At 42.5% G+C, this 13616-nt stretch overlaps 1 protein-coding gene across 2 annotated transcripts in view; it reads left to right on the plus strand.

Moving 5' to 3' along the window:
- Positions 1-270: 270 nt before the first annotated feature.
- The window catches only part of SLC37A3 (solute carrier family 37 member 3), a 49378-nt gene continuing 36032 nt past the window's right edge, over positions 271-13616 (plus strand). The window contains exons 1-3 of one of the 2 annotated variants that reach the window (XM_084896757.1): positions 271-395; positions 9486-9647; positions 12168-12273. In XM_084896757.1, the coding sequence (XP_084752883.1) occupies positions 9559-9647; positions 12168-12273 (195 nt within the window). In that variant the 5' untranslated portion in view covers positions 271-395; positions 9486-9558. Of the gene's footprint in view, positions 396-1039; positions 1065-9485; positions 9648-12167; positions 12274-13616 lie in introns of those variants that run through there. The other variant, XM_084896756.1, reaches the window with a different exon arrangement.

The raw sequence follows: 13616 nt of genomic DNA on the forward strand, positions 1-13616 counted from the left end.
AAAAAATGTGATGTATACATCCTATCAAGTTATATCTTATCTCTCCTTCACTGCTTTTTCCCCCTAACAATCTTGGGCCATATACTGGTCCCCCTACCCCCGCCCCCCGCGGCTTTCCGCCCCCAATCCCGGGTCCCAGCACCTCCCAGCAGCGGGGTGCACGGAGACCTCCGCCCGCTGCTAGAAGCAGCCCCCGCCTACCCAGTCCCCCGGCCTTCGCGGTCGGACTACAACTCCCAAGATGCCACGGGGGACCGCGCGGGTCACGTGGGCGTCCGGAAACCCTGGCCGCAGCGCTGGGGGTGAGGTGGCGGCGGAGGCGGGCAGCGGGCAACGGGACCAGGCGGAGTGAGCGGAGCAGCTGGCCGGAGAGCAGCGATTCTTGCAGGTTTCGGGTGCGCGAGCCGCGGCTGCAGGGCGCCATCCTGGAAGGGGCCCACGGCGGGGGGTGGGTGGGTGAGGGCGCCGCCGGGGAGGGCCAGTCCCAGGGGTTTCCAGGAGCCGGGAGGGCGAGGCGGGGATGCCGAGGGTGGCGGCCGGTGGGTGTGGCGCCGCGGGGCGGCCGCGCGCTCCTTCCACCCCGGGGTGCCCGGCTCCTGGGCCCCCCACGCCGCCCCCGGGCTGCGGGCCTGGCGGGGCGGGCGAGGCCGGCGGCGGCCGGAGGTCCCGGAGGCCCGAGGGCCGCGCGGCGGGGGCTCCGGTGCGCCTCGCGCTTGGCCGGTGAAGGTGTCCCCTCCGGGCGGGACGGAGAGGCTTTTGGAAAGGGTGCACCGAGGAAGAGGGTATGAGGGGGAGACCTGGGTTTTGTTTGTTTTTTGGCGACATGGTCTCAGTCAAGGAATCTGGTCGAATTACGTATTCGCCATTCTCATTTGCAGATGGGGTCTGTTTATTCTCACTTTTGATAAGAGCACAATGGGAATGTGTCCGCGAGGCTTTCCGAAATGCGGGCTTGTGGGGGAAGTCATGGCAACTTTTACCCAAATGTTTATGGGGAGGAGACTATGCTCCCGGGATGAGCACAATCTCGTTCTTCATTCCAGCCTTCTTTCTTCAGTGTCTCGGTGCTTGAATTCTTTCTTTCCCGTTCGTTGGCTGATTGCTGGGTGTCCGACTCTGTACTGGGGACTCTATACTTATATCATGCGATCTTTTTTTCCTATTATTTTTTCATGTGATCTTTAAATGAGGAATTTGAGGCTCAAAGAATTTAAGTGGAGGGTCTTGGGTTCCATTTCGAACTCGATGCTTTTTTTGTGGGTCACACGTGGCTTCAGGTGACTTCATTCTTCTGTTGCTTTTTGAATTCCACCAAAAGACCCAGAAACAGCACTTTTAAAAGTAAAGTCAGTGCCATATGTGTTGCTCTCTCGCTGTTAGGATCCAGTTTATTTTGTTTCTATTCGTTTGTGACAATGAAATGCCGCAGCAATGACCATTAACTAGGGTATAAGTCATTTGCTTAGGAGAGGGAAACATTTTATCTTGAAAACTTGTTGTCTTTGGAATGTGTTCCAGATAGGTGGGAAGAATGTGGTTTGGGGAACCTAGAATAAGATGAGATAATTTACAGATAAGTGCTAGGTATTTTACCTTTGTAGTAATGAAACAATTTGAGGAGAGAGGACAATTACAGGAAGACTTGAGTGTTGCATAAAAGGATTTATGTGTTACAAGTAAACAGCTTCAAATGAGATAATGTGGGATAAAAAGACACTTGTACAAATGTTGAACATGGGGTGCTAAATTACAGACTATACAATACTGTCAAAATAGGTGAACTCCATTATCCATTTAATAGTTTTTCACCCACCTCTCTATACTTTGAGTTCACATAATATTTGTACTTTGCAAATATTTTTATTCGGTGTAAAATCCGAAGTCTAGAAAGTGAAGTAATTGCTCATCTAATGTCCTCATTTGAGAGTAGTGTATAAGAGAACCATTATTACTAAATCAGGTGTACTTTTTCCCCCCATCCTGGATTTATACGTTTTAAGTTTAAGGTGAGATATGTTATATTTTAACGTTTTCCTCTCATACAGTATACCCTAGGGGCTAGGGTCAGGTCTGGGTTTGATTATTCGAGTCATCTTTTGAGAGAAAGATTACGTTCTAAAATCTGTTTTCTCGTCTGTGAGATGTCATGAGAACTAAATGCATTAATGTGTGGCAGGTACCTAGCACAGGGCCTTCGGTGTTGGCCCTCAGTCAAAGAATCATTCATGCAAAACATCTTTACCGATCGTTCTGAATGTCCTGCCAGGTGCTGGGGATAATAGCCTCAGACTTAAGACCGATAAGGCCCCTGCTCTGATAGAACTTAAGGGATGAACAATAAAGGGGTAAACAAACCAGGTAATTTAGATTGGGAGAAATGTTATGAAGGGAAGAAACAGATGAGATAGGTTAGGTAGTAGTAACTGAGGGAAACCGTTTTTTTCTTCTTTGATGAAAGTTCAACTATTTTTTTTTTTTTTTTTTTTTTGTAAAATATATTTTATTGATTTTTTACAGAGAGGAAGGGAGAGAGAGAGCTAGAAACGTCAATGAGAGAGCAACATCGACCAGCCACCTCTTGCACACCCCCTACCGGGGATGTGCCCACAACCAAGGTACATGCCCTTGACCGGAATTGAACCCGGGACCCTTCAGTCCGCAGACCGACGCTCTACCACTGAGCCAAACCGGTTTCAGCAAGTTCAACTATTTTTAAAATTGATTTTTTAGAGAGAGCGGGAAGGAGAGAGAGAGAAACATTGATATGAGGGGGAAACATCAATCTACTGCTTCCTGCATGCCCCCGTGGGGGTGAGGGAAATGGAGCCTGTAACGTGGGCATATGCCCCGACTGGGCATTGAACTGGCAATCTTTTGGTGAATGGGAGGTCGCCCAGCCCACTGAGCCACATTGGCCAGGGCTGAGGGAGGCCATGTAAAATAGAGTGATCAGGATAGGTCATGGGAGAAGATTGCTTTTCAGGACCAGCCAAGAAAAGGAAAGAGCAAGCCCTTTGCAAAGAACCAGGGAAAAGCATTTCAGGCTGCGAAACAGCAAATGCAAAGACCCAAAGCAAGAAGGGAGCTTGGTGGGTTTCCAGCCAAGAAAGGGATGAGTGCGGGGAGGTGGGAGTGTGGAGGAAGGTGCTGGCGAGGGTGGAGAGCAGGGGGCCAGGAGCAGGCAGGGGGTGTGCCGCACCTCCCTGGGTCCTGGCCAAGGGCTGGGTGTCCTGTAGACCGGGATGTGGCAGCTTTGTAGATGGGGATGTGGATAGACCCAACCTCTGGTAAGCGAAGGAGAAAATGGTGCAGAATAGTGTGGGTCACGTGCCGTCTGTGTATGTGTGAATGTGCAGGCCTGTGCTGGAATGTACAGGATGAAGAAGCAAGGGTGACAGAACAGGGAGCGAGATGTCAGTGTTATACCCTTTGCTGGCTTTTTTTTTTTTTTTTTAACTTTTTTTTTTTTTATCCCTTTGCTGTCCTTTGAACTTTCTACCTTATGCATATAGAACCTATTGAAAACTAATACAATAAAATAAAAAATAAGCCCAATCTCTCAGTCATTGCTTAGGCAGCCCCCTCCTTTTATCCTTGGGCTCTTTCTGCCAACCCTAGCTGTCAACTCTACTACCCCCCCCCCCCCCCCCCCCAATTTCCCTACTTATTCAGGCTTGATGGCCATGGCAGAGAGGTTTGTGTTTTTATCTGAGTCTTGGAAAGCCATCAAAGTGTGTTAAGCAGAGGAACAACAGCTAACGTATACTGGAAGATGTGTTTCTGGCCAGTGTGTGGGAAATGATAATGGGGGCGGGGTAGATGGAGAAACGGTGAAACCCACACAGGAGGCTGTGTGGTTGGCTTGGTGGGGGATATGGTGGTTTGTCTTACCCATGACAGTGCGGATGGAGAGGAAAGGTTGGACTTGGGATGTATTTTGGAGGTCATAGGGACTGAGCTTAGCAATGGGTTATATGTGGAAGCTGAGAGAAACGGAGAAATGAAGGATACGGCCTAGTTACCTTGGGAAATGGAGCGATGGTGACACCGTTTGTTGAAGTGGGGCATGCTGGGGGAGGAATCGGTTTGGAGGGAGGATGAAGAATTCTGTTTCAGGGGCAGGGAGGAGTTGCTGTACTGTCGGGAACCCTGGAGTGTCTGAATGAGAGCTGTAGATCTGGGAGTCATTGACGGAAACCCTGGTACTCAGTGGAGGAGCAGAGAGAATGTTAGAAGTTTAAAGGGGAAGTGTGACTTCGCTGTCTTCGAGGGTGAGAAAGCAAAAAGATTAGGGAAGTGCAGGCTTGCTGGGCAGTATTGCATGTCCTTTGAGGTTTGTGGTTTTGAATCTAAAAAGTGAAACCAGCCAGAATGTGTGATTTTCCTCTGGCAAAACTCAACTGCTTGGCGCAGGGAAGGAGCACAAAGGCAAGCAAGAAAAAGTGTCCCGTAGGGAGATGGTTCAGATTATAAGTTGGTAAAGAGGAAGAAGGTATTGGACGGTGGAAAAAAAGATGAGGTGACTGAATTGAGCCTCGCTGAGGTAAGATGACTGTTGGAGTGAGCAGTATGAAAGAACGCCGTTTTCTGGAAGAAAGAATGTCTGAAATCCAGTTGGGGAGGTGACTCAGTTACTGGCCATGGCAGGGACCAGGTTTGATCATGGGGTAGGTTTTCATTGTGGGGTAGAGGCAGAAGTTGGTGGTGAACAGGACAGAGATGTGATCGATTAGCTCCTGGATGTTGAAATGAGATGCAGGCAGTGGTGGGAGGAAGCGCGATGCAGGAGCCACCTGCAGGGACAGGGCAGTGGTGGGAGACAGATGATGACAGCTGTCAGCACAGTGGGCAGTCAAGCCCAGAGTGTGCCTTTCAAAGAAGTTGGGGTTTCACAAGGAGGAAAAGTGGGTGTGAGACAAAGATTGCTTTCCCTGGAAGACCTCAGAGGAGGCAGGGTTATCTAGGGCAGGCAGGAGTTGGCTGTGATATAACAAAGGTTATTAACGGCACATCTCCATTCCTAGAGAGCCTGGTAACAGGTTGGGGTTGGGTGAAGACTGAGCCACGTGAGATGTATGCTGGGTGCTTCAGGTCTGTTATCTCCTTTCCTGCCAATCTTTCCCCTTTCCACTCTAATCTCATAGTCTTATTAATACAAGACCACTTTAAATTTTGTTGTTTGGGTTGGAATGGACCCTAAACATCAACAGGAAGTGAAAATTTTAGGAGCTTTTATATTCCAAGGCACTGTTTATAAGGGAGAGCTTGCCTTCTATCTGGACATGTTACATGCGAAGCCATATTTTATTATGCATTGATTATACAATATGTTGCATTCTGGAAAATACCTTGTTTGAGTGATATACTAGAACCCAAAACAAGCTTAATTATAAATCAGATGAGTTAGTTATGGGAACTTGCTTTGAAAAGTAAAACATGTTCAGTGGTTGTGGATCCTCTGTGATGGGAAGGATCTTATTTTTAATAAGATTTGAGTGTGTTTTTAAAGATAATTCTTGTTCTCACATGATAGTTGTATCAATTGAGTATTCAGTATCCATTGAGAAAATACTAAATGACAACCTACTGTGAATTCAGAAACACTGAAATGAATTTTTATTGTATTAATTATAACAGCATTTACATACACTTGAAAAATTTAGACATCTGTTTATATTTAGAGCAGGAAAATAATGGTTTTCAGAAAGTAGGATGTGCTTGATGGATTCAGATTTGGCAAAAACTCTGTGTGCTTCCCAGAGCTCATAGATTATTAGAAATCACTGCTGTAATGCAGGGTATAGAAGTGCAAGGTTTTTTTTTTGTTTTGTTTTGTTTTTTAAACTGTTTTTTTACAGAGAGGAAGGGAGAGAGATAGAGAGCCAGAAACATCGATGAGAGAGAAGCATCAATCAGTCTCCTCTTGTACACCCCCCTCTGGGGATGTGCGCGCAACCAAGGCACCATGCCCCTTACCGGAATTGAACCTGGGACCCCTCAGTCCGCAGGCCGACGCTCTATCCACTGAGCCAAATCGGTTTTGGCTAAGGTATTATTATAATTACATAGGATCAGATGTTATAGTAGTATTCATTTTAAAAGTCATTCTTCCAGTAGCAGGTGAATTTTTAAAATCACTCTCTCCATGTACTTATTAAGCCTTTTCTCCCCCGTCACTGTAGCCAGGGAAAAGGTGGTTTATTTAGAAAATAAATCTAGATGGTCCAAAACAACTTGTTAGTCATTAAAGCTATTCATGTAACTGTACACAACCTGAAACACACAACCATTATTGCCGAAGTGATGTAATCCTAACTTGTTGGAGTGTATATTTTTGGAATTATTTTCCCTGATAAATTATTGAATTTCATAACCCATAACCTTTCCTGAAATACTCAGCACAGTGTTTTGAGGGATGAATGTGTCAAAAGAGCTATTCTTTATAAAGAATGGCTGAAGTTTCTATTTGTGCCACTTGGGTCGCATGTTTAATTTTGGGAGTGGAGATAAATTTAGCAGTAACGCTAATAGCTCTCAGTTTGGTAACTTTCTGGAATTACAGACAGCAGGTTTATTTGTTACATTTTGTAAATGGAATTTTACTGTCTTACTCAACTCATAATTTTGTTAAAAAATTTCTGGGACAATGGTTAAATGAAGTTATCGTTTAATTAATCCTGGGCTGATCAGTGACTAAAATAATTATCTTAATTCTTTGCATAAATTGTTTATTTTAGTGTCATAATTATTAGAGTTGGGCCATCTGCAGTTTATAGAGATTAACTTGTCCAAGGGCTCATAGCCAATAATTGAAACAGTTATAATGTTTATCAAGAATGGCCTCTGGCCTTAGCCAGGTGGCTCAGTTGGTTGGAGCATCATCCTGTGCTCCAAAAGGTTTCGGGTTGACTCCCGGTCAGGGCACATACCTAGGTTGTGGTTTTGATCCCCAGTTGGGAGCGTTCTGGAGACAACTGATTGATATTTCTCTCTCTTCCTCTTTCTAAAAAAATCAATAAAAAAAAATACTCAGGTGAGGATTAAAAAAAATAAAGGCCTTTCACCTGGGTCTTGCAGCATTTAAACTTCGGATACAGCACCAAGCTGTGAGTAGTGAAAACGGGAGAATAATAGCAGTTACAGGGAGCACAGCTTTGAAAGCAATGCCCTGTGGTTTGCTAATTTAAGTATTGGGGGCTTTTGAGTTTGTCTCCTACCTTGACTATTGAAGTGCATTTATCATTCAAGTCTTTTTGTTAATTTAATTTTTCCTAATATGCAGATAAGTTATAGGACTTTTTCAGTGCTGTTGGATGTTTCCTTCTTGATTATAAAAGTGATATACATTTATTGTAGAATTTTTAGGGAAGTATATAAAAATTAAAATTAATCCTAATCCCACTACTTAAGAAGAACTAGTATATTCCCTACTTATTTGTAAATATGATTGGGGGGAAAGGGGGAACATATGTAATACTTTCAACAATAAAGAATTATTAAAAAAAAAAGCATGTAAATATGGAGTTCATTATATTTATACTTTTCACTTGACATTTCTCATGTTATTAAAAAAAGTTAATTCATCATGTTAAATGATTATAAAATATTTGGCCACATGGATATACTGTAATTTAATCATTCCATTCTTATTGCATATTTAGGTTGTTTCTACAGACTCATAACTGGAGACATTAAGTTAAGATGCTAACCTTATGCTTCATTAACTTTGGCTGTGAGAGTATGGATGCAGCTTTTATTTTTTAATTTATTTCATTATTTTAAAATATATTTTTATTGATTTCAGAGAGGGAGGGAGAGGAGGAGAGAGAGAGTAGGAGAGAGAGAAAGAGAGAGAGAGAGAGAGAGAGAGAGAGAGAGAGAGAGAGAGAAAGAGAGAAACATCAATGATGAGAGAATCATTGAATGGCTGCCTCCTGCATGCCTACAATTGGGGATTGAGCCCCCCCAACCCAGGTATGTGCCCTTGACTGGAATCGAACCTGGGACCCTTTAGTTCACAAGCCAATGTTCTGTTCAACTGAGCCAAACTAGCCAGGGCGTGGATGCAGCTTTTAGAGATGACTTTTCCTTTGAAGTAGTGGAGAGATGGCAGATGCGTGGCCCTTCGTCTTTCCCTTATTCTCTAAAATGGAAACAATTTCATTTCTTTAAAATAAAATGGCTCCTTGCCATGACCAGGTGGTTCAGTTGGTTGGAGAATCATCCTGTATAGCAAGGGGTTGTGGGTTCAATTCCCCGTCAGGTTAGGGTGCATATGTGAAGCAACTGATGGATGTTTCTCTCTCTTTCTCTGTCTCTTTCATCCCCCCTCCTTCCCTTTCTTTCTCTCTAAAAACACCAATAAAGCATATCCTTAGGTGAGAATGAAAATTAAACAAATAAATAAAATAAAAAGTTTCTTTGATACTTTGTAAAAACTAACTTTATTTATTAGACCTGCCTGAATGCATCTTGTATTTCTTTAGGAATAGATTCCTGGAAGTTGTTTTTGTGTCAAAGACACTTTTATGTTATTGTTGTTGTTTTTAAATATATGTATTTTTATTTCATAGAAGAAGGGAGAAGGGGAACATCAGTGATGAGAGAGAATCATTGATTGGCTACCTCCTGCACACTCCCTACTAGGGACCAAGCCCGCAACCCAGGCATGTGCCCTGACTGGGAATCGAACCGTGACTTCCTGGTTAATAGCTCAACCACTGAGCTATGCCAGCTGGACTGTGTCAGAAACTCTTTTTTAAAAAATATATTTTATTGATTTTTTTTTTACAGAGAGGAAGGGAGAGGGAGAGAGAATTAGAAACATCCATGAGAAACATCCATCAGCTGCCTCCTGCACGCCCCCTACAGGGGATGTGCCCGCGACTAGGGTACATGCCCTTGACCGGAATCGAACTCAGGACCATTGTCCCCAGGTCGATGCTCTATCCACTGAGATAAACCGGTCAGGGCTGTCTAAGACTCTTTTTTTTTTTTTTTTTTTTTTTTCCTTCCTTCCCTCCCTCCCTCCCTCCCTCCCTCTGTCTAAGACTCTTGATGAACTTGGCCAGATTGTCTTCCTGTAATACTGTAGTAATTTTCACTTCCATCAACATCATATGAGAGTTCAGAAATCATTGGACTTTGAGCTGCATTGGCCACAATCTATTGTGTTTTTAAAATTTATCTCTATTGTTGAGAGTATTACAGATGTCCCCCAGGCCACAGTCTGTTTTAACTATGCAAACATTTTCTTGCCTTTATTAGCATTTTTTATATTCCTAGTGAGATATTATTTGGTAAATTTCATAGCCATTTCATTTCTTCTGAATTGTCTATTTATTTCCTTTGCTCATTTTTTTTCCTTTCTGTTAAAGTGGGTGATTTTCTTATCAGTTTGTATGAGAGTTCTTCCTATTAGGGTGTAACCTTTGGTCAAGGAGTAATAAACTGAGTAATGTTAATACTGTGTTTTGCCTTTCCAGGAAGAAGAAATGGTGTAAGCCATTCACTACCCAAATTTTAAGGTCAAAGACTGGAAGGAAGGTCAGGAGGAACATGGCCTGGCCAAGTGTTTTTCAGAGAGGAACCCTGCTGTCCCGGTTCAGCCATCATCATGTTGTCGTTTTCCTGCTCACCTTCTTCAGGTAAGTGGATTGCTGCTATTGTTGCTGTTTTTTCCTTTCAAGGGAGATACTTATTACATGGCGAGTGTCTCATGCAGGAACTTCTATGGACTTACCATGGAATAGACTAGTTAGTCCTCTTGTACTTCTTCTTTAAAGGTTTGAATTGTTTATTCATTTTTTTTAAAACAGTATACATTGTTAAATAATGTAAGGAAAACATTGATAATTCAGAAAGATTTTTTAATGTGGAAAAAGATACTCAAAGTATTCTATTAACACAAAAATAATTTAAATGTTTCAGTAGCTAGCTGATTCCTCTAGGCTTCAGTTATTTCATCCACAGGAAGGGGGAAAAAAATCAGCAGTAAATAGAACCAGTTCTTTCTTTTTTGTGAATGAAGAGATCTCAAAATTATTGAACCAAAATAACGATGTGCTGCATTTGGCTTGCTTGTTTCTCTAGTAAAAAGTATTGTTTTATTTGTCTTAGGTGGTTCATTTCTCATTAACTTGGCCACCTTCTTCTATTCCTTATTTTTACCATCTCCCCAAGAAAAAATATATTTTATTGATTTTTTACAGAGAAGAAGGGAGAGGGATAGAGAATTAGAAACATTGATCAGTTGCTCCTTGCACACTCCCCACTGGGGATGTGCCCGCAACCAAGGTACATGCTCTTGACCGGAATCGAACCCGGGACCTCTCAGTCCGCAGGCTGACGCTCTATCCACTGAGCCGAACCGGTTAGGGCCTCTTGTACTTATTGATAGCTCTAATAAAGTAGTTCTTGGGGGCTCTTTTGCCTGTATTTGGCAATGTCTGGAGACATTTTTAGTTGCCATGCTATTTGCATTTAGTGGTTAGAGACCAGGGATGCTGCTAAACACTCTACAATGCACAAGACAACCCCACAAATAGAGAATTTTGGGGCCTAAAATGTCATTGGTACTGTGGTTGAGAAGCCCTGATTTAATATAAAGTCTTATATTTGTTAAAATGAGGAGCTTGAGAACAAAGGGTGTGCATGTTCAGGGGCCGCCCTGTGCCCCCTTCAGTGGTAACAATGGTATGAGACAGTTGTGAGGAACTCTGGTAACTCATGTGAGGCCCCTGACAGTCAGAGTGACTAAAGAATTGTCCATGTTTGTGATTCTGTGGCCCTCTGTGGCCCTTTGTAGTGGTCTGTTGATGACACAAAGCAGGCCTTTTGGTGTTAGGGGCATGTTACTCATAATCCTGTGACTCAACTATTTTGATTATTTTTTCTGAATGCATTTTTTTCTTTATTGAGGTACCACAAATGAAGATGATGGTTTTTTTTTTAAAAAAAAAATCTATTTTATTGATTTTTTACAGAGAGGGAGGGAGAGAGATAGAGAGCTAGAAACGTCGATGAGAGAGAAACATCGACCAGCTGCCTCCTGCACACCCCCTACTGGGGATGTGCCTACAACCAATGTACATGCCCTTGACCGGAATTGAACCTGGGACCTTTCAGTCCGCAGACCGATGCTCTACCACTGAGCCAAACCGGTTTTGGCAAGATGATGGTTTTTTTTTGTTTGTTTTATTTTCAAGTAGAAATTAGGAAAATGGTTCTCTAATTATGTAAGAGCTGATAGGCAGTTTTAGACACTTGGTTAAGGGGATATCGATTTGTGAGGGGTGGGAGGAAGCAGTAGTATGAGGAAATTTGGGATCCAAAGAAAAAACTACTGCCCTAGCCAGTGTTGGTCAGTGGTAAGAGCGTCAGCCCTGGTCCCTAAGGGTTGTGGGTTCAATTCCCAGTCACAAACACAGTACTTGGGTTGTAGGTTCCCTCCCCGCCTCTGGTTGTGACATGTGTGGGAGGCAACTAGTCGATGTGTCTCTCTCACATTGTTATTTCTTTCCCTTGCTCCTCCCTTCCACTCTCTCTGAAAAGCAATAGAAAAATATTTTCTTGTGAGGATTAACAAATAAAAAATAAAAAAGCAAAAAGCCACTAAATCGCTAGTGCAATGAGCAGCCAGTATTTATTAAAGACTTAAATTTTTTTACAGAACTGCAACCATAATTTATTTTTAAAAATATTTTGATTAATTTCAGAGAGGAAGGGAGAGAGATAGAAATATCAGTGGTGAGAGAGAATCACTGATTGACTGCCTCCTTTATTCCTCCTACTAGGGATGGAGCCTACAACCTAGGCCTGTGCCCTGACTGGAATCAAACCATGACCTCCTGGATCATAGGTCGATGCTCAATCACTGAGCCATACTGGCCAGGCCAGAACTGAACCATAATTTAAAGTGAATTGGGATCAGTCACATCTCCATCTTTTAGAACCAGGGATAAGTTATGAGTGAACATGGGGGCTCATATTGAAGAATACTAGTTAATTATTTCTTTTGTTTAGCAGAGACTATTTCAGTTGATAGTCCTTATAAAGTAGTATATCTCTTTTTCTAAAACTGAAAGACTAAAGAGGAATATGTCTGTGATCTTATTAAAGGCTGTTTTCTTTGCTATTCATTCAGCTGTATTTTTTCTCTTTTGTAGTTATTCGTTGCTCCATGCATCAAGAAAAACATTTAGCAATGTCAAAGTCAGCATCTCTAAGCAGTGGACCCCGAGTGCTTTTAACAGATCGATTGAACCTGTGGAGGTAAGTAGAACAAAGTGCTGGGATGGGTGTAAGGGAATCGTGCCTACCTCTGAATTCTTCGTAAGGTCTCTTATTTTATTTCATTTGCTTACTATTTCCTGTGGCATAGAATCCAAATTCTTCTGTCTAATTTCTTAGCTTGCCCTGATTGTTTCTAAACAATGCAATTCAATACCATTCCATTCAGCTTATTTCTCACTATTTTGAAATCACACAATTCTGGCGAGGCCATTTTTTTCATTGAGTTTCACAAGTACTATGCTTATTTTTGTCTTTGAGACTTTGCTCATGTTCTTTTGTAAGCTCATTTACCTTCTTTCCACTTATCAAAATTGTGCTTTTCTCTTTGTGTCAAGATAAAATATTGTTTTTTTAAAAATAGGGTGTTTTTTTCTTCTGCTGTGTTTTTTCCTAAACTGTACACACTGTGTATTACATAGTTTAATGTCTCAGTATTTGCATACTCTCTGATTGGTTCATTTGTTCATTTGTATCTTGCTTAAGTTCAGAGAGAATGCAGCCCAGCTCCTTGTTCTCACATGGGCCAAGAACATTCTTTGATGACGGGACAGAGATGCTGTCCTTTACAGCACCCTACCTCAGTACACAATTCCGTTCCCCTCAGTCTTTCCCACATTATTGGAGTTCTGCTTACGTGGAATTATAGCTACTTATTTATATTCTTAGCATGTTTTATTTCTTAAGAATTATTTCCCTGATTTGGATCAATTTAAAGTTGACAGAGATCTAAAGGTTATATACTGCCCCCCAAATGTAAATGAGTTACTCAGGGAATTGCTTATTGTGGGTCTATCTTGCATAACCCAGTTTAGGCTCCGAGGACACAGAGTGAAAGCCTAGAGGACAAAAAGGAGGCCTGTCCTCATGGAGCTGATGTTCTAGTGGAGCGGCTCCCGAACAGTGTTCTGAATTTAACTTGATAAGTTCCTGATAGGAACTTCTATTACTTTTCTTTAAATGCATTTTTATTGATTTCAGAGAGGAAGAGAGAAAGAGAAACATCAGTGATGAGAAAGAACCATTGCTACTTCATAAGGCAGCTGATCAATGATTCTTTGCTACTTCATAACTGTAATTTTGCTGCTGTGAATGAATTGTAATATAAATATCTACAGCAGCCGAAACCAGTTTGGCTCAGTGGATAGAGCGTCAGTCTGCAGACTGAGGGGTCCCGGGTTCGATTCCGGTCAAGGGCATGTACATTGGTTGCGGGCACTTCCCCGGTGGGGGGTGTGCAGGAAGCAGCTGGTCGATGCTTCTCTCTCATCAATGTTTCTAGCTCTCTATCCCTCTCCCTTCATCTCTGTAAAATATCAATAAAA

Source organism: Pipistrellus hanaki, assembly GCF_964339955.1.
Source record: "Pipistrellus hanaki genome assembly, chromosome: 10".
NCBI classification, from domain to species: Eukaryota; Metazoa; Chordata; class Mammalia; order Chiroptera; family Vespertilionidae; genus Pipistrellus; species Pipistrellus hanaki.